The following is a 25,179-nucleotide window of genomic DNA, read 5'->3' on the forward strand; positions in this document are numbered from 1 at the left end:
TATCTGTGACTGTTGATTGGTTTGTAAGTGTGGTAATTCCCTATCCTTCTCTATTTTGATTTATTCTCCTACCTACACTCCCCGCTGCATTCCTCTTTTATATGTGAGTGAATATTTTGTATGCCTTTAGTTTTCCGTTAACCCCTGTGTGTGTTGCCTTGACTGTTGAGTTGGTGTACTACGGTGAACAGTAGCGCCCCTCTTCCTTCGGTGGGGAAGAGAACAGATGGAGGGCTAACTCAGGAGAGAAGGCAAGGGTGGAGGTCCCGGCATCTTCACCTTCAGAAGTATCCTGGGGATTAGAGCGAGCTAGAGTGTCCCCTATTGTTAGGGACAGGAAAGGAGCCCCTAATCCTGGGTAATCCGACAGCTGTGTCGTGACATGGACACCAAATATGTCCGTGTTATTTGCTGATTTATGATGTTCATTATTTTTTTTATAAAATGCATTGAAAATTACATTATTTTTTTCATTATCAAATGTTTTTCATTATTATTTTTTAGTAATTTTATTGGATGAAAAAATCACAGCAGTTTATTTTGTTGCTCAGTAGATTAAGTGCTATATCTGTAATGTTTTCAGGTTATCGGTTCAAGACCTGGAATACTCACAGAAAAAAATAAATACATTTGTAAATGCTTGAATAACACAATTGAACTCCAAGTCAATCACACTTCTGTGAAAACTGTTGTGAATTCCGTTCTTGAACTCCCTCCTGTGGTCATGAATGATACTTCGGCGAGTTCTGTCCGTGGACTCCCTCTGGTGGCTGTGAGTGGAACTGCTGGTTCTGAGGTTGCTTCCTCAGCTGCTCTCGTTTGCGGCTGGGTTGGCTTCTCTATTTAACTCCACTCAGATCATTACTCCATGCCAGCTGTCAATGTATTAGCACTGGTTCAGATCTCTCTCGGATCTTTCTGATGACCTGTCTACTCCAGCAGAAGCTAAGTCCCTGCTAGTTAATTTGTTGTTCATTGTGTTCTGAATATATTTCTTAGTACTTGCTAAGTTCTAGTCCAGCTTGCTAACATGATATTGCCTTGCTAGCTGGAAGCTCTGGGTTGCAGAGTGGCACCTCCGCACCGTGAGTCGGTGCGGGGGTCTTTTTGCACACTCTGCGTGGCTTTTTGTAGTTTTTTGTGCTGACCACATAGATCCCTTTCCTATCCTCAGTCTATCTAGTAAGTCTGGCCTCCTTTGCTGAAACCTGTTTCATCCCTGTGTTTGTGACTTTCCTCTTAACTCACAGTTAATATATGTGGGGGGCTGCCTTTACCTTTGGGGAATTTTCTCTGAGGCAAGGTAAGGCTTATTTTCCTATCTTTAGGGGTAGTCAGCTCTTAGGCTGTGAAGAGGCATCTAGGGAGAGTTAGGTACGCTCCACAGCTATTTATAGTGTGTGTGTTATAGGATTAGGATTTGCGGTCAGCAGAGTTCCCACTTCCCAGAGCTCGTCCTGTCTTTTAGTTTAACCATCAGGTCATTCCAGGTGCACCTAACCACCAGGTCCATAACATAACTCTGTGGATCAGGCAGAGAAAATCTTGCTAGCTTTGTGTCAAGGTCAGGATGAAGCGGAGGTATATTGCCAGAAGTTTAGAAAGTGGTCTGTGCTTACTCAATGGAATGAGTGTGCCCTTGCAGCAATTTTCAGAAAAGGTCTTTCTGAAGCCCTTAAGGATGTTATGGTGGGGTTTCCCACGCCTGCTGGTCTGAATGAATCAATGTCCTTGGCCATTCAGATCGATCGGCGCTTGCGTGAACGCAAGGTTGTGCGCCATTTGGCGGTGTCCTCTGAGCAGAGGCCTGAGCCTATGCAATGTGATAGGACTTTGACCAGAGCTGAACGGCAAGAACACAGATGTCAGAATGGGCTGTGTTTTTACTGTGGTGACCCCACTCATGCTATCTCTGATTGTCCTAAGCGCACTAAGCGGTTCGCTAGGTCCGTCACCATTGGTACTGTACAGCCTAAATTTCTTTTGTCCGTTACTCTGATTTGCTCTTTGTCGTCCTACTCTGTTATGGCATTTGTGGACTCAGGCGCTGCCCTGAATTTGATGGACTTAGAGTTTGCCAGGCGCTGTGGTTTTTTCTTGGAGCCCTTGCAGTATCCTATTCCATTAAGGGGAATTGATGCTACGCCTTTGGCCAAGAATAAGCCTCAGTACTGGACTCAATTGACCATGTGCATGGCTCCTGCACAGCAGGAAGATGTTCGCTTTTTGGTGTTGCATAATTTGCATGATGTGGTCGTGTTGGGTTTGCCATGGCTACAGGTCCATAATCCAGTATTGGATTGGAAATCAATGTCTGTGTCCAGTTGGGGTTGTCAAGGGGTACATGGTGACGTTCCGTTGTTGTCAATTTCTCCTTCTACTCCTTCTGAAGTCCCTGAGTTTTTGTCGGATTACCGAGATGTATTCGATGAGCCCAAATCCAGTGCCCTACCTCCTCATAGGGCTTGTGATTGTGCTATTAATTTGATTCCTGGTAGTAAATTTCCTAAGGGACGACTTTTCAATTTATCTGTGCCGGAACACGCCGCTATGCGGAGTTATATAAAGGAGTCCTTGGAGAAAGGGCATATTCGCCCGTCGTCGTCACCGTTGGGAGCAGGGTTCTTTTTTGTGGCCAAGAAGGATGGTTCTCTGAGACCTTGTATAGATTACCGCCTTCTCAATAAAATCACGGTCAAATTTCAGTACCCTTTGCCTCTACTGTCTGATTTGTTTGCTCGGATTAAGGGGGCTAGTTGGTTCACCAAGATAGATCTTTGAGGGGCGTATAATCTGGTGCGTATTAAACAGGGCGATGAATGGAAAACAGCATTTAATACGCCCGAGGGCCATTTTGAGTACCTGGTGATGCCATTCGGGCTTTCTAATGCTCCATCTGTGTTTCAGTCCTTTATGCATGACATCTTCCGAAAGTATTTGGATAGATTCATTATTGTATATTTGGATGATATTTTGGTCTTTTCGGATGATTGGGAGTCTCATGTGAAGCAGGTCAGAATGGTGTTCCAGGTTCTTCGTGCTAATTCTTTGTTTGTGAAGGGGTCTAAATGTCTCTTCGGAGTTCAGAAGGTTTCCTTTTTGGGTTTCATTTTTCCCCTTCTACTATCGAGATGGATCCTGTTAAAGTTCAGGCCATTTATGATTGGACTCAGCCTACATCTGTGAAGAGCCTTCAGAAATTCTTGGGCTTTGCTCATTTTTACCGTCGCTTCATCGCTAATTTTTCTAGTGTTGTTAAACCGTTGACTGATTTGACCAAGAAAGGTGCTGATGTGGTGAATTGGTCCTCTGCAGCCATTGAGGCTTTTCGGGAGTTGAAACGTCGTTTCTCTTCAGCCCCTGTGTTGTGTCAGCCAGATGTTTCGCTCCCTTTTCAGGTCGAGGTTGATGCTTCTGAGATTGGAGCAGGGGCTGTTTTGTCTCAAAGATCTTCTGATGGCTCTGTGATGAAGCCATGTGCTTTCTTTTCTAGAAAGTTTTCTCCTGCTGAGCGTAATTATGATGTTGGCAATCGGGAGTTGTTGGTTATGAAGTGGGCGTTCGGGGAGTGGCGACATTGGCTTGAGGGAGCCAAGCATCGCGTAGTGGTCTTAACGGATCACAAAAATCTGACTTATCTCGAGTCTGCTAAGCGGTTGAATCCTAGACAGGCTCGATGGTCGCTGTTTTTCTCCCGTTTCAATTTTGTGGTTTCATACCTTCCAGGTTCTAAGAATGTGAAGGCCGATGCCCTTTCAAGGAGTTTTGTGCCTGATTCCCCGGGAGTTCCTGAGCCGGCTGGTATTCTCCAAGAGGGGGTAATTCTGTCTGCCATCTCACCTGATTTGCGGCGGGCGCTGCAGGAGTTTCAGGCTGATAGACCTGATCGTTGTCCAGCAGAAAAACTGTTTGTCCCTGATAGATGGACTAGTAGAGTTATCTCTGAGGTTCATTGTTCGGTGTTGGCTGGTCATCCTGGGATTTTTGGTACCAGAGATTTGGTGGCTAGGTCCTTTTGGTGGCCTTCCTTGTCACGGGATGTGCGTTCTTTTGTGCAGTCTTGTGGGACTTGTGCTCGGGCCAAGCCCTGCTGTTCTCATGCCAGTGGGTTACTTTTGCCCTTGCCAGTCCCGAAAAGGCCTTGGACGCATGTTTCCATGGATTTTATTTCAGATCTCCCTGTCTCTCAAAGGATGTCGGTCATCTGGGTGGTTTGTGATCGCTTCTCTAAGATGGTCCATTTGGTACCCTTGCCTAAATTACCTTCCTCCTCTGATTTGGTTCCACTATTTTTCCAGCATGTGGTTCGTTTGCATGGCATTCCGGAGAACATCGTGTCGGACAGAGGTTCCCAGTTTGTTTCAAGGTTTTGGCGGTCCTTTTGTGCTAAGATGGGCATTGATTTGTCTTTCTCTTCGGCTTTCCATCCTCAGACAAATGGCCAAACCGAACGAACTAATCAGACTTTGGAGACCTATCTGAGATGCTTTGTTTCTGCTGATCAGGATGATTGGGTGACCTTCTTGCCATTGGCTGAGTTCGCCCTTAATAATCGGGCCAGATCGGCTACCTTGGTTTCGCCTTTTTTTTGTAATTCTGGTTTTCATCCTCGTTTTTCTTCAGGGCAGGTTGAGCCTTCGGACTGCCCTGGTGTGGATTCTGTGGTGGACAGGTTGCAGCAAATTTGGACTCATGTAGTGGACAATTTGACATTGTCCCAGGAGAAGGCTCAACGTTTCGCCAACCGCCGTCGCTGTGTTGGTCCCCGACTTCGTGTTGGGGATTTGGTTTGGTTGTCGTCTCGTCATGTCCCTATGAAGGTTTCTTCTCCTAAGTTTAAGCCTCATTTCATTGGTCCTTATAAGATTTCTGAAATTCTCAATTCTGTGTCATTTCGTTTGGCCCTTCCAGCTTCTTTTGCCATCCATAATGTGTTCCATAGGTCGTTGTTGCGGAGATATGTGGCGCCTATGGTTCCCTCCGTTGACCCTCCTGCTCCGGTATTGGTCGAGGGGGAGTTGGAGTATGTGGTGGAGAAGATTTTGGATTCTCGTATTTCGAGACGGAAACTTCAGTACCTGGTCAAATGGAAGGGCTATGGTCAGGAGGATAATTCCTGGGTTTTTGCCTCCGATGTCCATGAGGCCGAGTTGGTTCGTGCCTTTCATTTGGCTCATCCTGATCGGCCTGGGGGCTCTGGTAAGGGTTCGGTGACCCCTTCTTAAGGGGGGGGGGGTACTGTTGTGAATTCCGTTCTTGAACTCCCTCCTGTGGTCATGAATGATACTTCGGCGAGTTCTGTCCGTGGACTCCCTCTGGTGGCTGTGAGTGGAACTGCTGGTTCTGAGGTTGCTTCCTCAGCTGCTCTCGTTTGCGGCTGGGTTGGCTTCTCTATTTAACTCCACTCAGATCATTACTCCATGCCAGCTGTCAATGTATTAGCACTGGTTCAGATCTCTCTCGGATCTTTCTGATGACCTGTCTACTCCAGCAGAAGCTAAGTCCCTGCTAGTTCATTTGTTGTTCATTGTGTTCTGAATATATTTCTTAGTACTTGCTAAGTTCTAGTCCAGCTTGCTAACATGATATTGCCTTGCTAGCTGGAAGCTCTGGGTTGCAGAGTGGCACCTCCGCACCGTGAGTTGGTGCGGGGGTCTTTTTGCACACTCTGCGTGGCTTTTTGTAGTTTTTTGTGCTGACCACATAGATCCCTTTCCTATCCTCAGTCTATCTAGTAAGTCTGGCCTCCTTTGCTGAAACCTGTTTCATCCCTGTGTTTGTGACTTTCCTCTTAACTCACAGTTAATATATGTGGGGGGCTGCCTTTACCTTTGGGGAATTTTCTCTGAGGCAAGGTAAGGCTTATTTTCCTATCTTTAGGGGTAGTTAGCTCTTAGGCTGTGAAGAGGCGTCTAGGGAGAGTTAGGTATGCTCCACAGCTATTTATAGTGTGTGTGTTATAGGATTAGGATTTGCGGTCAGCAGAGTTCCCACTTCCCAGAGCTCGTCCTGTCTTTTAGTTTAACCATCAGGTCATTCCAGGTGCACCTAACCACCAGGTCCATAACAGTACAGCTGGCCCACAAAGTGTTAATGCATCTCAATAGAGGGATAAGAGAAGTTCTGAGACCATTTTTTTTTCTCTGCAGTGTGTTTTGTCTTTCTTTTCCCCTTAACCTCTGGGTGGTTCAGGACTCAGGTGTAGATATGGACATTCAAGGTCTGTCCTCTTGTGTTGATCACCTCACTGCGAGGGTACAAAGCATTCAAGATTATGTAGTTCAGAATCCTATGTTAGAGCCTAGAATTCCAATTTCTGATTTGTTTTTTGGAGATAGATCAAAATTTCTGAATTTCAAAAATAATTGTAAACTGTTTCTTGCTTTGAAACCCCGCTCCTCTGGTGACCCCATTCAGCAAGTAAAAATCATTATTTCTTTGTTACGTGGCGACCCACAAGACTGGGCATTCTCCCTTGCGCCAGGAGATCCTGCATTGCTTAATGTAGTTGCGTTTTTTCTGGCGCTTGGATTGCTTTATGACGAACCTAACTCTGTGGATCAGGCAGAGAAAATCTTGCTAGCTTTGTGTCAAGGTCAGGATGAAGCGGAGGTATATTGCCAGAAGTTTAGAAAGTGGTCTGTGCTTACTCAATGGAATGAGTGTGCCCTTGCAGCAATTTTCAGAAAAGGTCTTTCTGAAGCCCTTAAGGATGTTATGGTGGGGTTTCCCACGCCTGCTGGTCTGAATGAATCAATGTCCTTGGCCATTCAGATCGATCGGCGCTTGCGTGAACGCAAGGTTGTGCGCCATTTGGCGGTGTCCTCTGAGCAGAGGCCTGAGCCTATGCAATGTGATAGGACTTTGACCAGAGCTGAACGGCAAGAACACAGACGTCAGAATGGGCTGTGTTTTTACTGTGGTGACCCCACTCATGCTATCTCTGATTGTCCTAAGCGCACTAAGCGGTTCGCTAGGTCCGTCACCATTGGTACTGTACAGCCTAAATTTCTTTTGTCCATTACTCTGATTTGCTCTTTGTCGTCCTACTCTGTTATGGCATTTGTGGACTCAGGCGCTGCCCTGAATTTGATGGACTTAGAGTTTGCCAGGCGCTGTGGTTTTTTCTTGGAGCCCTTGCAGTATCCTATTCCATTAAGGGGAATTGATGCTACGCCTTTGGCCAAGAATAAGCCTCAGTACTGGACTCAATTGACCATGTGCATGGCTCCTGCACATCAGGAAGATGTTCGCTTTTCGGTGTTCCATAATTTGCATGATGTGGTCGTGTTGGGTTTGCCATGGCTACAGGTCCATAATCCAGTATTGGATTGGAAATCAATGTCTGTGTCCAGTTGGGGTTGTCAAGGGGTACATGGTGACGTTCCGTTGTTGTCAATTTCTCCTTCTACTCCTTCTGAAGTCCCTGAGTTTTTGTCGGATTACCGAGATGTATTCGACGAGCCCAAATCCAGTGCCCTACTCCTCATAGGGATTGTGATTGTGCTATTAATTTGATTCCTGGTAGTAAATTTCCTAAGGGACGACTTTTCAATTTATCTGTGCCGGAACACGCCGCTATGCGGAGTTATATAAAGGAGTCCTTGGAGAAAGGGCATATTCGCCCGTCGTCGTCACCGTTGGGAGCAGGGTTCTTTTTTTGTGGCCAAGAAGGATGGTTCTCTGAGACCTTGTATAGATTACCGCCTTCTCAATAAAATCACGGTCAAATTTCAGTACCCTTTGCCTCTACTGTCTGATTTGTTTGCTCGGATTAAGGGGGCTAGTTGGTTCACAAAGATAGATCTTCGAGGGGCGTATAATCTGGTGCGTATTAAACAGGGCGATGAATGGAAAACAGCATTTAATACGCCCGAGGGCCATTTTGAGTACCTGGTGATGCCATTCGGGCTTTCTAATGCTCCATCTGTGTTTCAGTCCTTTATGCATGACATCTTCCGAAAGTATTTGGATAGATTCATTATTGTATATTTGGATGATATTTTGGTCTTTTCGGATGATTGGGAGTCTCATGTGAAGCAGGTCAGAATGGTGTTCCAGGTTCTTCGTGCTAATTCTTTGTTTGTGAAGGGGTCTAAATGTCTCTTCGGAGTTCAGAAGGTTTCCTTTTTGGGTTTCATTTTTTCCCCTTCTACTATCGAGATGGATCCTGTTAAAGTTCAGGCCATTTATGATTGGACTCAGCCTACATCTGTGAAGAGCCTTCAGAAATTCTTGGGCTTTGCTCATTTTTACCGTCGCTTCATCGCTAATTTTTCTAGTGTTGTTAAACCGTTGACTGATTTGACCAAGAAAGGTGCTGATGTGGTGAATTGGTCCTCTGCGGCCGTTGAGGCTTTTCGGGAGTTGAAACGTCGTTTCTCTTCAGCCCCTGTGTTGTGTCAGCCAGATGTTTCGCTCCCTTTTCAGGTCGAGGTTGATGCTTCTGAGATTGGAGCAGGGGCTGTTTTGTCTCAAAGATCTTCTGATGGCTCTGTGATGAAGCCATGTGCTTTCTTTTCTAGAAAGTTTTCGCCTGCTGAGCGTAATTATGATGTTGGCAATCGGGAGTTGTTGGCTATGAAGTGGGCGTTCAAGGAGTGGCGACATTGGCTTGAGGGAGCCAAGCATCGCGTAGTGGTCTTAACGGATCACAAAAATCTGACTTATCTCGAGTCTGCTAAGCGGTTGAATCCTAGACAGGCTCGATGGTCGCTGTTTTTCTCCCGTTTCAATTTTGTGGTTTCATACCTTCCGGGTTCTAAGAATGTGAAGGCCGATGCCCTTTCAAGGAGTTTTGTGCCTGATTCCCCGGGAGTTCCTGAGCCGGCTGGTATTCTCCAAGAGGGGGTAATTCTGTCTGCCATCTCACCTGATTTGCGGCGGGCGCTGCAGGAGTTTCAGGCTGATAGACCTGATCGTTGTCCAGCAGAAAAACTGTTTGTCCCTGATAGATGGACTAGTAGAGTTATCTCTGAGGTTCATTGTTCGGTGTTGGCTGGTCATCCTGGGATTTTTGGTACCAGAGATTTGGTGGCTAGGTCCTTTTGGTGGCCTTCCTTGTCACGGGATGTGCGTTCTTTTGTGCAGTCTTGTGGGACTTGTGCTCGGGCCAAGCCCTGCTGTTCTCATGCCAGTGGGTTACTTTTGCCCTTGCCAGTCCCGAAAAGGCCTTGGACGCATGTTTCCATGGATTTTATTTCAGATCTCCCTGTCTCTCAAAGGATGTCGGTCATCTGGGTGGTTTGTGATCGCTTCTCTAATATGGTCCATTTGGTACCCTTGCCTAAATTACCTTCCTCCTCTGATTTGGTTCCACTATTTTTCCAGCATGTGGTTCGTTTGCATGGCATTCCGGAGAACATCGTGTCGGACAGAGGTTCCCAGTTTGTTTCAAGGTTTTGGCGGTCCTTTTGTGCTAAGATGGGCATTGATTTGTCTTTCTCTTCGGCTTTCCATCCTCAGACAAATGGCCAAACCGAACGAACTAATCAGACTTTGGAGACCTATCTGAGATGCTTTGTTTCTGCTGATCAGGATGATTGGGTGACCTTCTTGCCATTGGCTGAGTTCGCCCTTAATAATCGGGCCAGATCGGCTACCTTGGTTTCGCCTTTTTTTTGTAATTCTGGTTTTCATCCTCGTTTTTCTTCAGGGCAGGTTGAGCCTTCGGACTGCCCTGGTGTGGATTCTGTGGTGGACAGGTTGCAGCAAATTTGGGCTCATGTAGTGGACAATTTGACATTGTCCCAGGAGAAGGCTCAACGTTTCGCCAACCGCCGTCGCTGTGTTGGTCCCCGACTTCGTGTTGGGGATTTGGTTTGGTTGTCGTCTCGTCATGTCCCTATGAAGGTTTCTTCTCCTAAGTTTAAGCCTCGTTTCATTGGTCCTTATAAGATTTCTGAAATTCTCAATTCTGTGTTGTTTCGTTTGGCCCTTCCAGCTTCTTTTGCCATCCATAATGTGTTCCATAGGTTGTTGTTGCGGAGATATGTGGCGCCTATGGTTCCCTCCGTTGACCCTCCTGCTCCGGTATTGGTCGAGGGGGAGTTGGAGTATGTGGTGGAGAAGATTTTGGATTCTCGTATTTCGAGACGGAAACTTCAGTACCTGGTCAAATGGAAGGGCTATGGTCAGGAGGATAATTCCTGGGTTTTTGCCTCCGATGTCCATGCGGCCGAGTTGGTTCGTGCCTTTCATTTGGCTCATCCTGATCGGCCTGGGGGCTCTGGTGAGGGTTTGGTGACCCCTCCTTAAGGGGGGGGGTACTGTTGTGAATTCCGTTCTTGAACTCCCTCCTGTGGTCATGAATGATACTTCGGCGAGTTCTGTCCGTGGACTCCCTCTGGTGGCTGTGAGTGGAACTGCTGGTTCTGAGGTTGCTTCCTCAGCTGCTCTCGTTTGCGGCTGGGTTGGCTTCTCTATTTAACTCCACTCAGATCATTACTCCATGCCAGCTGTCAATGTGTTAGCACTGGTTCAGATCTCTCTCGGATCTTTCTGATGACCTGTCTACTCCAGCAGAAGCTAAGTCCCTGCTAGTTCATTTGTTGTTCATTGTGTTCTAAATATATTTCTTAGTACTTGCTAAGTTCTAGTCCAGCTTGCTAACATGATATTGCCTTGCTAGCTGGAAGCTCTGGGTTGCAGAGTGGCACCTCCGCACCGTGAGTCGGTGCGGGGGTCTTTTTGCACACTCTGCGTGGCTTTTTGTAGTTTTTTGTGCTGACCACATAGATCCCTTTCCTATCCTCAGTCTATCTAGTAAGTCTGGCCTCCTTTGCTGAAACCTGTTTCATCCCTGTGTTTGTGACTTTCCTCTTAACTCACAGTTAATATATGTGGGGGGCTGCCTTTACCTTTGGGGAATTTTCTCTGAGGCAAGGTAAGGCTTATTTTCCTATCTTTAGGGGTAGTTAGCTCTTAGGCTGTGAAGAGGCGTCTAGGGAGAGTTAGGTACGCTCCACAGCTATTTATAGTGTGTGTGTTATAGGATTAGGATTTGCGGTCAGCAGAGTTCCCACTTGACAGAGCTCGTCCTGTCTTTTAGTTTAACCATCAGGTCATTCCAGGTGCACCTAACCACCAGGTCCATAACAGAAAACAACCTGTCCAGTTATGAACCAACACTGATTGTGAACCAATTTCTCTTGCTGTTGTGCAAACAAACAGATAACAGGTAGAAATGATAGGCAATTAGCAAGACAACCCCTATAAAAGGAGTGGTTTTACAGGTGGCAACCGCAGACCATTTCTTTGTTCTCATCCTTTTTGGCTGTTGTTTTGGCCACTTTTGCATTGTGTCATTGCTCTCATCCCTAGACGTACAGTAGCATGAGGTGTTGTCTACTGTACAACCAACAGAAGTTGCTCAGGTGTTGCAGCCCATCCAGGATGGCACATCAATGCATGTTCTGGCAAGAAGGGTAGCGGTGTCTGTCATCACAATGTCCAGAGCATGGAGCCGATACCAGGAGACAGGCCAGTACACCAGGAGACGTGTAGAGGGCCATTGGAGGGCAACAAGCAAGCAGCAGGACCACTACCTCCTCCTTTGTGCAAGGAGGAACAGGAAAACAGTGCCAGAGCCCTGCAAAATGACCTCCAGCAGGTGACTAACATTCATGTGTCTGCTCAAACTGTCAGAAATGACTCCATGAGGGTGCTATGAGGTCCCGACATCCACAAGTGGGTGTTATGCTTACAGCCCAACACCATGCAGGGCAATTGGCATTTTCCAGAGAACACCAAGATTGGCAGATACGACATTTATGCCCTGTTTTCTTCACGGATGAGAGTAGGTTCACACTGAGCACATGTGACAGAGTCTGGAGACGCTGTGGAGAATGTTCTGCTGCCTGCAACATCCTCCAGCATGACCGGTTTGGCAGTGGGTCAGTAATGGTATAGAGAGGTATTTCTTTAGATGGTCGCACAGCCCTCCATGTGCTAGCCAATGGTACCCTGACTGCCATTAGGTACCGGGATCAGATCCTCAGACACATTGTGAAACCATGTGCAGATGCAGTGGGTCCTGGGTTCCTTCTGATTCATGACAATGTTGGGCCTCATGTGGCTGAAGTGTGTCACCAGTTGCTGCATGATGAATGCATTGATACTATGGACTGGCCTGCGTGTTCCCCAGACCTGAATCTAATCAAGCACATCTGGGACATCATGTCTTGTTCCATTCACCAACTCCACATTGCACCACATACTGTCCAGGAGTTGACTGATTCTATAATCCAGGTCTGGGAAGAGATCCCTTAGAACAGTGGTGACAAACCTATGGCACGCGTGCCAGAGGGGGCACGCAGAGCCCTTCCTGTGGACATGCGCAGCATTTCCTCAGCACGAGCAGGTGGTGCTCTGTGCTGGGGGGTGGGGTAGCAGCTCAGATCGGCGGTGCAGTGCGCAGTGTAGACCCCGCATGGTTCCCCCTCCACCCAGGCGTACACGGAGCAGCAGCCGCAGCTTGGAGCCCACACCAGCTGCACACAGGCAGGATGGGAGAAGGCTGCGGGAGGCAGCCAAGAGCTCCGGGGTGCACTGCAGACAGCATAACAGGACCTCCGAGGAGGATGTGGTGACTGGTGACCAATGAGGCCAAGAAGAGCAGCAGGTGCCTGGGGAGATATATTCTGCAGCATGCACAGAGACCACTGCTTGGCAGCAACCTGACCTGATCTGCACTGGGGATCCCACTACGGCCACTCTCCCTGCCTGGCACTTGGTTCTGCTTGTTACCCCTCTGCTCTTCTCTATCTCTGCTCTTCCGTCCTCTCCAAACTCTCTACTTTGCTTTCTGCTTTCTCTGCTCTTTCTTGATTCTGCAATTTATCACTGTCTCCCCTCTGCCTGCAGTCTGGTGCCTGTACTTTATTCCTGCTTTATATCTGCAGTCTGCTACCCCTGCTCCTGTCTGTGGCTGTATTTTGTTGTCCCTGCCACCCCTCTGTTGCCTTTGCCAGCTCTATTACCCCTACCTGCTCTCTGTTGCTCCTGTTGGTTATCTGTTGCCTCATCCTGTTGATATCCCTGCCTGCTCTCTGTTGCCTCTGCCTGCTTTGATACCCCTGCCTATTCCGTGTTGTCCCTGACTGTTCAGATCCCCCTACCTGTTCTCTGATATCCCTGTTTGATCTCTGTTGCCCTGTCTGTTCTTTATTGCCCCTCTGTTCTCTGTTGCCACTGTCTGTTCTCTGTTGCCCCTGCCTCCTCTGTGATATGCCTGCTCTTTGTCCCTTGCCTGTTCTCTGTTGCCCTTGCCTGTTCTCTGATGCCCCTGTCTGCTCCCTGATGCCCCTGTCTGCTCTCTGATGCCCCTGTTTGCTTTGTTGCCCCGCCTGCTCTGATACACTTGCTTGCTCTCTGTTGCCCCTGCCTGACCTGTTTCCCCTGCCTGCTCTCTCTTACCCCTGCCTGCTCTCTGTTGCCTCTGCCTGCTCTCTGATATGCCTGCTTACTCTGTTACCTGCTCTCTCTTACCCCTGCCTGTTCTCTGTTGCCCCTGCCTGCTCTCTGATGCCCCTGTCTGCTCTGTTGCCCCTGCCTGCTTTGATACGCCTTCTTGCTCTCTGTTGCTCCTGCCTGATCTGTTTCCCCTGCCTGCACACTGTTGCCCCTGCCTGCTCTGATATGCCTGCTTACTCTGTTACCTGCTCTCTCTTACCCCTGCCTGCTCTCTGTTGCCCCTTCCTGCCCTCTGATATGCCTGCTTACTCTGTTACCTGTTCTCTCTTACCCCTGTCTGCTCTCTGTATTAGCTGTTTTTTCTAAAGTAAAACTTCAGTATTCGGGTTAAATTGCCTTGTTGGCACTTTGCAATAAGTAGGTGGGTTTTTGGTTGCATTTTGGGCACTTGGTCTCTAAAAGGTTTGCCATCACTGAGTTAGGATAACATCCGTTGCCTCATGAGGAGCATGCCCAGGCGTTGTAGGGAGGTCATTCTGGAACTTGGAGGCCACAAACACTACTGAGCATAATGTCCTTGTCTTGAGGCATTTCCACTGAAGTTGGATCAGCCTGTAGTTTGATTTTCCACTTTTATTTTGAGTATTATTCCAAATCTAGACCTCCGTGGGATATTAAGTTTGATTTACATTGATAATTTTTATGTTTTATTTTTCTCAGCGCATTCCACTATGTAATGAATAAAGATTTGCAACTGGAGTATTTCATTCAGAGATATCTAGGATGTGGGATTTTATTGCTCCCTTTTTTTTGTTCAGTGTTTATTGTATGTCTCATAAATTACTGTGTTAGCACAGCACTTTACTCTGCAGTCGTAGCTTATAGACGTTATCTAGCCATTTAAAAATGCTCAGCATGGCATAAAATAAAAAAAATCAAAAGTAATATTCACTTTATGGATTACCACCACTCCAGTGCTAGTGTTTTTTTGGGTCGCCTAAAGCTCTCTTTACTACCTTCTCTCATCAAGTGCTTTCTTCATCTCCTCTTTTTATCTCCTCCAGACATATTTTAAGACTTCGAAACACATTAGATGACAATTGATGTATGGACAATTTTTATACAAATGTATCAAAATCTATTTCTAAAAACAAGCTGGCAAACTTATTGTAGTTCTAGAACTCTACTTCTGTTTATAAAGTAAAACATGTAAAACTAAACATCAGACATATTTTATACTAACAATATATTAATTTTGATTATTACCTGTTCCTTTATAATAACAAGTCTTATGCATCTTCCCAGAAAACAGCTCCAGTCCGACAATAGCATATATAATTATCATAAAAAGAACCAGCAATCCTATATGCAGAAGGGGAACCATTGCTTTAATTATGGAGTTTAGCACCACTTGAAGACCTTAGGAAATAAAAAAAAAATGTTTAACATTAGTAAATAATTATTGTTATACTTATACTGTTGTAGGAATTCTGGCTACTGAAAAGAATGTAAAAATTGACAAGAAAAACTTAGAGTGCTTAATTCATCAAGTCTTGTGTTTTGTACACCATTCTTAATAAACTGTCTACTGCAATAATATTAGGGGCTGACTGGCAAACCTTAGCTTGGTGGTGGTGGTGGGGCAAACACAAAGCACTGGCCTAGGACTAGTGGCCAATAGAGATGGGTGGACCCGTGGATGTCCAGTTTCATCTGAAATGTCATCCAAAGCCCGGTTTGGTGTCCAAACTTGGCCCCGAACTTGACCTCGCTCCCGAACCCAATAGAAGTCAATGTTAACCCGAATGTCTGTGCATTAAATAGGCTATAAAGGGCTAGAGGGCTGCAAAAGGAAGCAAAATGGGGGTAAGAGCAGGACAATTGCCCTGCAAACCAATGTGGATAGGGACATGACTTACAATGGCATGTAAAAGCTTGGGCACCCCTGTCAAAATTACTGTTATTATGAACAGTTAAGCAAGTTGAAGATTACCGTATATACTCGAGTATAAGCTGACCCGAGTATAAGCCGAGGCACCTAATTTAACCACAAAAAACTGGGAAAACCTACTGACTCAAGTATAAGCCGGGTACGCTTGGCTTCTCATCCCTATCCTTGTATGCATGGCTTCTCATCCCTATCCTTGTATGCATAGCTCCTCATTTCCATTCTGGTATGCATGGCTCCTCATTCCTATCCTTCTATGCATGGCTTCTCATCCCTATCCTTGTATGCATGGCTCCTCATCCCTATCCTGGTATGCATGGTTCCTCATCCCTATCCTGGTATGCATGGCCCCCCTCGTCCCTATCCTGGTATGCATGGCTCCTCATCCCTATCCTGGTATGCATGGCTCCTCATCCCTATCCTGGTATGCATGCCCCCATCATCCCTATCCTGGTATGCATGGTCCCCTCGTCCCTATCCTGGTATGCATGGCCCCCTCATCCCTATCCTGGTATGCATGGCTCCTCATCCCCATCCTTGCATGCATGGCTCCTCATCCCTATCCTTCTATGCATGGCTTCTCATCCTCATCCTGGTATGCTTTTAAAAATTACAAAAAGGGCTGATGCAAACATTTGGGCACCCTTGAAGATTTACGTGCGCAGATAATTGTAACCAAGATTTCAGACCTTAATTAGCATGTTAGGGTTATGGATTATTCACTATCGTTGTTAGGAAAGTCCAAGTGATACAAATTTCCCAGTTTTATAAAACCCAGCCTTCTCTAACCTTGTACCAAAAAACTGCAACCATGAGTTCTTCTAAGCAGCTGCCTAGCACTTTGGAAATGAAAATGGTGGAGATCCACAAAGGCTATAAGAAAATAGCAAAGCGTTTCCAAGTTGCCATTTCCTCAGTTCAAAAAGTATTTAAGACAATGCAGTTAACAGGAACAGTGTACGTCAAGAGAAGGTCTGAAAGACCAAGCAACATTTCAGTAATAGCTGCTTGCAGTATTGCTAGAGAGGCACATCAAAACCCCTGCTTGACTGCAAAAGACCTTCAGAAATATTTAGCAGACCCTAGAAATGTGGTGTACTGTTCTACTTTTCAGAGACACCTGCACAAATATGGCCTTCATAGAAGAATCATCAGAAGAAAACCTCTGAGGCATTTTGGAAACAAGTCCTGTGGACCAATATTGTTAAAATAAAGCTCTTTGGCCACAATGATCAAAGGGGTACGTGTGGAAAAAAAGAGCACAGAATTTCAGGAAAAGCACATCTCGCCAACTATTAAGCATGGGGGTGGATTAATCATGCTTTAGGGTTGTGTTGCAGTCAATGGCAAAGGGAACATTTCACGGGTAGAGGCAAGAATGGATTCAATTACATTTCAACAAATTCTTGATGCAAATATAACACCATCTGTAAAAAGCTAAAATGGAAAAGAGGATGGCTTCTGTAAACGGATAATGAACCTAAACACCTAAACAAGTCAAAATTCACAACAGACTACCTCAAAAGGCGCAAGCTCAAGGTTTTACAATAGCTCTCACAGTCTCCAGATATGAAGATCATTGAAAATCTGTGGCTAGACCTCAAAATAGCAGTGCATGCAAAAAAAAACAGGAATTTCACAAAACTGGAAGAATTTTCCAAGGAATAATGGATGAAAATCCCTCAAACAAGAATTGAAAGGGGTGCTACTAGATACTAACCATGCTGGGTGCCCAAACTTTTGCATTGGCCCATTTTCTGTTTTGAAATTTTTTTTAAAAAAATGTAAAAAATGAGAATATATTGTAGGGTTTTTTACTCACTCAGCTGCGGTTGAGGTAGGCACAGGAAGCGGTTTTATTAAAATGTTTAGGCTGATTGATTTAAGACTTTATAAACCACTCTGCATAAGCAAACAAAGACAGACTTTTCCAACACACAGTGAAAAAATAAAGTAAATAAACCATGCAGTAGTGCTGGTTCACTCGCTCAGGTCACTGTCCATTATCAAAGAAACCTGAGGTTTCCACATCTCCAATCACAGACATCGAATAAGGGTACCGTCTCACATAACGATTTACCAACGATCACGACCAGCGATACGACCTGGCCGTGATCGTTGGTAAGTGGTTGTGTGGTCGCTGGGGAGCTGTCACACAGTCAGCTCTCCAGCGACCAACGATGCCGAAGTCCCCGGGTAACCACGGTAAACATCGGGTTACTAAGCGCAGGGCCGCGCTTAGTAACCCGATGTTTACCGTGGTTACCAGCGTAAAAGTAAAAAAAAAAAAACAGTACATACTCACATTCCGGTGTCTGTCCCCCGGCGTTCTGCTTCTCTGCACTGTGTCTGCGCCAGCCGGAAAGCACAGCTGTGCTCGCTTTCCGGCTGGCCGGCGCTCACAGTGCAGAGAAGCAGAACGCCCTGGTTACAAGCGAACGCATCGTTGGATCGGTGTCACACACACCGATCCAACGATGACAGCGGGAGATCCAGCGACGAAAGAAAGTTCCAAACGATCTGCTACGACGTACGATTCTCAGCAGGGTCCCTGATCGCTGCTGCGTGTCAGACACAGCGATATCGTATGGATATTGCTGGAACGTCACGGATCGTACCGTCGTAGCGACAAAAGTGCCACTGTGAGACGGTACCCTAAGTCTCCATTTTATCTGCCATACCATGACCCTGGGGTGACATATGTGAGCAGTTAGTCCCACCCATCTCTATGACTGCTTGTAAAACCCAGCCCTGATATGCCCTATTAACTCTCTCAGCACTATACATGCTGGAACCTGCTTTCCCAGGCTTACATCATCGAAACTCACAACCTTGATTATACATATCTTCCCCTCAAGGACCTGTCCGGGGCCATCTTACATACCAACCTCCCTCTGCCCACAGCTGGGGGCTTGGCACCTTCCGCCATAAAATCTGTAGACCCTCAACAGTGCGTCAGCATTGCCATGCAATTTCCCAGGTTTATGCTCTACATGGAAACTAAAATCTTGAATTGCTAGGAACCACTTGATCACTTAGACATTGTTCCCCTTCTTCTACCTCATCCACCTCAGCGGGGCATGTTCTGAAATTAGCCTGAATATCCTGCCTAAGAGGTGGTACCTTAGCATGTTCAATTCCCACTTGATGGCCAAACATTTCATCTCCACTATGGAGTAATTCTTCTCGCAGGATGACCGCTTCTGACTTAGATACATTAAGGGATGCTCTGTCCAATTCACCTCTTGTGATAGCACCCAGCTTTACATATGACACTTTTGTCTGGACAACAAATGTTTTAGAGTAATTCGGTGCCACCAACAAAGGTTGTTTACACAGGGCTAGCTTCAGTTCCTGGAAGGTCATCTCAGCTTCTGGAGACCACTTAGCCATAGCTGACATTGTTCCTTTCAGGAGGTCAATCAAAGAGGCATGGCAAAGTTAGGGATAAACCCACGATAATAGCCCACTGAATGAGAAAACTGGCCTCCATTTTATCTGCCGTACCACGACCCTGGGGTGGGATATGCAAGCAGTCAGTCCCACCAATATCTATGGCTGCTTGTAAAATCTGGCCCTGATACGCCCTGTTAACTCAGCGCTATATGTGCTGGAGCATGCTTTCCCGGGCTTACATTACCGAAGCTACCAACCTCGATGATACATATCTTCCCTCAAGGACGTGTCTGGTGGCCATCTTACAATATATATATTTTTTTGCATAAAAGACACAGGAGATGTGTCATCTTATTTTAATCCCTTTTAGAGAACATTTAATCTTCAACTTGCTTAACTGTTCACAATAACAGTAATTTTGACCAGGGGTGCCCAAACTTTTACATGCCACTGTAAAAAAACATAAGAAGAAAAGGACCCCTGTGGTGGAGGCAGGTCTAAGACTGACAGAGGCACTGCCTAGTCACTTTGGGTGTGATGGATAACAAGGCCAGGTGACCATAGTGTCCTCTGGAGGACTGTCACCTCATCCTCCCTTTGCCATGAGTATTTTCCATAAGCCTACAGCTTTGAGACACAGCAAGGCCTTTCCCCTTCCAACCACCCCCGTCTCGTACTGGCTGTGTTCCATGTTGGGTTGAATGGATAATCAGAGTTTTAAAGATGATACCCTCTCCTACGACTACCGTGTACACATGGATGGTACAGTGAAACTGCAAATGGTCATTGAATCAGTAAATTCTGTTGGGAATTTCTGCCTACAGATGATCATAAACAGTCTGAATTTGTCAATGAATGCATGGACAGAAACTAGCATGTTGTGGACAGCAGAAGAGATGTATGTGTTGGCATATATGCAACAGATACACACTTATTTGTGTGCATGAGAAGTTTACACTTTTCTGACAGTAGATGGCGATGTTGTTACTGTTATATGCTTAGTTGAATGTAATGCATATACTTGTTGTACTTTGGTTTAATTTTGTCTCTAGTAAAAGGTCCTTTCAGACTTCCTGTTATGCTGTATTGAGAAACTGATGCATGTACCTCATGTTCTGTGAAGATAATAGTTGAATTACCCCATATAATCTACTCTCACAAGTTTCTTCTGAGACCAAACTATGCAGCCGTATGTAACCAGAAGGAAAGCTCATTTTCATCACATGAAGAATAAAATAAGTGATTTTTAGGCACAGTACTCTGAAAGACACTGGTGCACAGTAAAAAGGGGTTTTAAGACAGTCCTCCACACACGGCTGAAGCGTAAAAACAAGTGGCTTAAAAGCACTCTGAGCCAAGACTAGGAGTAAGTAAAAAAATGCAGAAGTGGTGCATATGTTTCCATTATACTTTTCTCTGATTCTTCCTCACCTGGTTTTGGCTTACAAATACTAAGGTAATATTCTGACCATATGCTGATAGTGTTACCGTAGCCTTAAAAGCACACTACTCCCACACACATGGCTGCAGAGCAAAAAAAGTGACTTAAAGGCACACCACTTCCACACACTCAGCTACTGAATAAAAAAAAAAGTGACTAAGAAGCAGGTGTCAGTTCTCGCATTGTGTTCCACTGTTGAGGCACATCAGGAGCTCTCCAAATGTGACATGGTGTCTGCTTGCGTTCAAAAAGTCAAAAGGTGCTCTTTCCCTTCCAAGCCCTGCAATGCACCAAAACAGTACATAAAAATATAAACAAAAATTAAATAAAAAATTGAGGCTAAAGTAAAAGTTTTGTGAAAAAAAAGTGAAGCACCTCAAGGGCTAGTAAACTTCATGAATATGGTTTTGACTCTTTTTGAGTACTTTGAGGGGTGCTTTTTTTAAATGGTGTCACTTTTGGGTATTTTCAGACATATAGGCCTCCAAAAGTTCAAATGCAAGGTGGTCCCTAAAAAAAATGGTTTTGTAAATTTTGTTTGAAAAATTAGAAATTGCTGGTCAACTTTTAACTCTTGTAATTTCCTAGCAAAAAATTATGTTTCAAAAACTGTGCTGTCTAAGGTAGACAGTGACACTATTTTGGGTGACATAACTCTCCGGTTTAAGGGCATAAGAATTAAAAGTAAAATTGTGAATATGTCACGAAGAAACAATCTCCGAATCACTGGGATCCGTTGAAGCATTCCAGAGTTATTACCTCATAAAGTGTCACTTGTCAGATTTTAAATATGAGACTTGGTCATTAACATACAAAGTGGCTCAGTCCTTAAGGGGTTAAAAGAACATTGAATTAACATTATAAAAAAAATAATCAAGAACCAGGAGGCGGAGGTCCAAGTGGAGGAGGTGGATGTGTCGGTGTAGATGTAAGAGGCAAGGGAGGAGTAATTCAACACTGTTTTCGTGTTTTTTTGCTTGTTTTATTCTGTGTGGTTTTTTTTTCATAGGTAACTGACTTAAAAGAACATAGAATTAACAGAAAAAATAATCTATAACCAGGAGCCAGAGGTCCAAGTGGAGGAGCAGGTGGATGTGGCAGTGTAGGTTTAAGAGGCAAAGTAGAATTAATTCAATACTGTTTTTGTGTGGTCTTTTTGGGGGGTGTTGTTTTATTTTCTTTTTTTTGTTTGGACTTTTTTAGGGAACTGATTTAAAAGAACATAGAATTACCAGAAAAAATAATCTAGAACCGGGAGGCTAAGGTCCATGTGGAGGAGCAGGTGGATGTAGCGATGTAGGTTTAAGAGTCAAGGCAGAATTAATCCAATACTGTTCATGCTGGAGAAGGGGGGGATTGGGGGGGTTGTTTATTTATTTTTATTTTTTTGTTAGGACTTTTTTAGGGAACTAATTTAAAAGTGCATATAATTAACTGAAAAAAAACAAAAAACAATTTAGAACCAGGAGGCCGAGGTCCAAGTTGGGGAGGAGATGGACGTGGCGGTTTAGCTGTAAGATGCAAGGGAGGAGTAAAACAACACTGTTTTTGTGGGGGGTTTCATGTTTGTTTTTTTCTTGTTTATTTTTTTTGATGTTTTATTTTTATTTTTTTTAGGGAAATGATGTAAAAGAACAAAGAATTATCAATATGAAAATAACATCTATAACCAGGAAGCTGAAGTCCTAGTGAGGAGGAGGTGGACGTGTAGGTGGAAGAGGGAAAGGAGGAGCAATCCAACACTGGTTTTGTTTTTTTCCTGCTTTATTCCTATTTTTATCTGCATATTTTATATGCAATTTTGTTTTAGCAACCCTTGTTAATTTATTCATTTGTTCAAATCTATTTGGGAGATCGTTTTCTCCTTCTTTTCTATTTTGATATGGAGATTGTTATTCTCGCAAAAAGTAATCCCCCTACTTTTTGTTTTTTTAATTGATTTTGTTATTTATGACCATGCACTTTGAAGATTCAAATAAAGTATTTGGTATTTATTTATTTTTTAATTACATCATTCATTTATTCTGGGTCACTGGTGCCAGATATACACCTATTCTATCCCCACACAGTTTGATACACATTCATACACACGTCACAATGTACAAGGACTCACACATTCACAAAAATGCACTCATACACATGTCTCTACATAGACATCACCATGTACATGGATACACACACATCTTCACCACATACAGTCATGACCAAAAGTGTTGGCAACCTTGAAATTGTTCTAGAATATGAAGTATTTCTCCCAGAAAATTATTTAAATTGCAAATGTGTTGTTATACACATGTTTATCACCTTTGTGTGTATTGGAACAACACAAAAAATGTAGAAAAAGGCAAATTAGACATGACTTCACGCAAAATCCCAAAAATGGGCCAGACAAAATTGTTGGCACCCTGAACTTAATATTTGTTTGCACACCTTCTGGATAGTGTTGAGCATTCCGATACCGCAAGTATCGGGTATCGGCCGATACTTGCGGTATCGGAATTCCGATACCGGGATTCCGATACTTGCCGCGTATCGGATACCGGAATCGGAAGTTCCAAGATTCAAAATGCAGAAATTCAGCCAATGAGAATGATTCCAAGTGTGGGCACATCCTGTTTAGCATGGAGGGCATGAAACTACTGGCAAGGCTGTGATTGGCTGCTGAAATGATGTCATGATGCAGTTTAAAAGTCGCTGGCGCCATTTTGCGATCACTCTGCTGTGAATTCAGTTAGTGACAGGACGCTGTTTGCTGACTGAGGGACAGTTTAGAGATAGCGATTTGCTTCTTTGTGCTTTCCAAAGGCTAATTTAGCAACCGCTGTGTTCACCTACTATTCACCTTGCTTTTGCCTTGTAGCGCTGTTTTCACAGCGATCTGCAAGGTCTGTGTGTGTGTGTGTGTGTGAGTGCAGCCCACTCTCTAGTCTGAGTGCAGCCACATAGGCCATCCATAGCTGGTTGTATTCAGTTCAGGGAGGGTGGTTCATTGCCTCATACTGTTCTTTTTTTTTTTTTTCAAGTAGTGTAGTCTGCTGCTAATTTATTCAAAAAAATCCTATTAGTGTCTTTCCACCCGTCTCCAGCTAATTTGTGGAAAAACACTACATAGGATAACGTAGAGGAGGGTTTTTGGGCCTTGCAGCGCCGTTTACGGCTGTCTGCACGGTCTCCGTGTGACTGCAGCTCGCCCTGTAGTCTGTGAGCAGCCATAGCCTGGTTGTCTCCAGCTCAGGGTTGTTCACTGCGTCATACCGCCAAATCAATTTTCATTTTTTTTCAAGTAGTGTAGTCTGCTGCTAATTTATTCAAAAAAATCCTATTAGTGTCTTTCCACCCGTCTCCAGCTAATTTGTGGAAAAACACTACATAGGATAACGTAGAGGAGGGTTTTTGGGCCTTGCAGCGCCGTTTACGGCTGTCTGCACGGTCTCCGTGTGACTGCAGCTCGCCCTGTAGTCTGTGAGCAGCCGTAGCCTGGTTGTCTCCAGCTCAGGGTTGTTCACTGCGTCATACCGCCAAATCAATTTTCATTTTGTTTTAAGTAGTGCAGGCTGCTGCACATTTTTTCAAAAAATTCCTATTAGTGTCTTTCCACCCGTCTCCAGCTAATTTGTGGAAAAACACTACATAGGATAACGTAGAGGAGGGTTTTTGGGCCTTGCAGCGCCGTTTACGTCTGTCTGCACGGTCTCCGTGTGACTGCAGCTCTATCTGTTGTCAGTTCAGCCCCCAAAAAATAAATAAATAATAAAGTTCACCAAACACACCAGTTACACCACTTTACATTTGTGTAGGCCACATTAGCTCATATTAAAGTCTAGTCCACACTTTAGAAAATTAGTGTTTCTTATACCTGTTAGGAGGAGTTGTTCAGGAATAAGCACACAAAGCCGTTCTTACTTTTCTGCTTATCTTTATCAGTCAACCAAGATGAAGAAGGCAGTGAGTAAGGCACGTGGGCGTGGGCGTGGGCACGGAGCAGGGAGGGGACGTGGGGATTCTGTGCCTGCTGCGGGTACCGGTGACTCATCAGCACCCACATTCACCAGGCAACAGTCGTTCATGCGCAGCTTTGTGTCAGAGCGCCGTACACCGCTGCTGCGTGAAGAACAAATTGAAGCCGTTGTCGGATGGATGGCAGCTAATGCATCAACTTCAATTAGTGCCACATCCTCTCAGACACAGAGCACTGGAGAGCAGCCATCTGTCTCTTCACCACCTGCCAAATTGCCCAGGCAGACAGAGAGCCCAGGACAGGAGCCGTCTCTACTTCTGTTCTCTGAATCTCTTGGCTTGGAAACAGGGGGCCAGCCAAGCAGCATTGGAGAAATGGAAGAAGAGGCAGGGTGCAGTGATGCCCAACAGCTTTTTCTCTCTTCCTCTGAAGAGGCGGGTGGGCCAGTGGCTCCGGTCACCACATCGCAGGCCGCATCAGCTGATGATGACACTCAGGTGCCACTTACTGGTGCGTGCTCTGCTGCTGAGACTACCCAGGAGGAGCAGTTGGGGGCAGAGGGTAGTGTAGATGACGAGGTCCTTGACCCATCTTGGCGTGAGGGACAGGAAGGTGGTGGGAGCAGCTCTGAGGACGAGATTCCCCGTACGGCCCAAAGAGGGAGAGGGAGGGGGAAGACTGCGGATCCTGCAGCCTCCGCTTTGGCACCCGTTAGGAGCACGTCTCTTCCAAAAGCCAAAAAGGGCGCTCCCAAGACTTGCAGTGCCTGGTCCTTTTTTGACACAGTTGCAGATGACATTTGCTATGTCAGATGCAAGGTGTGTCATCAAAAAGTCAAAAGAGGTCGAAATGTCAGCAACCTCAATACCTCCAACATGTGGAAACATGTGCGCAACAGGCACCCGGCGGAGTTAGAAAAACACACTGAAGAGCTAGGCCAACCAACAGCGGCAGCTACCACCTCTTCAGCTCGTGTTGCCTCTTCCTCTAGCTCACACGCAGCTGGTTCGGCTTCCTCCCAGG

General features: G+C 45.3%; 1 protein-coding gene across 1 annotated transcript in view; it reads right to left on the reverse strand.

Moving 5' to 3' along the window:
- CACNA1S (calcium voltage-gated channel subunit alpha1 S) overlaps positions 1–25,179 on the reverse strand; it is a 422,207-nt gene that overhangs the window by 272,036 nt on the left and 124,992 nt on the right. The window contains exon 5 of the mRNA XM_077270340.1: positions 14,680–14,832. Within this exon, the coding sequence (XP_077126455.1) occupies positions 14,680–14,832 (153 nt within the window). The remainder of the gene's footprint in view (positions 1–14,679; positions 14,833–25,179) is intronic.

This window comes from Ranitomeya variabilis, chromosome 1, assembly GCF_051348905.1.
Source record: "Ranitomeya variabilis isolate aRanVar5 chromosome 1, aRanVar5.hap1, whole genome shotgun sequence".
NCBI lineage: Eukaryota > Metazoa > Chordata > Amphibia > Anura > Dendrobatidae > Ranitomeya > Ranitomeya variabilis.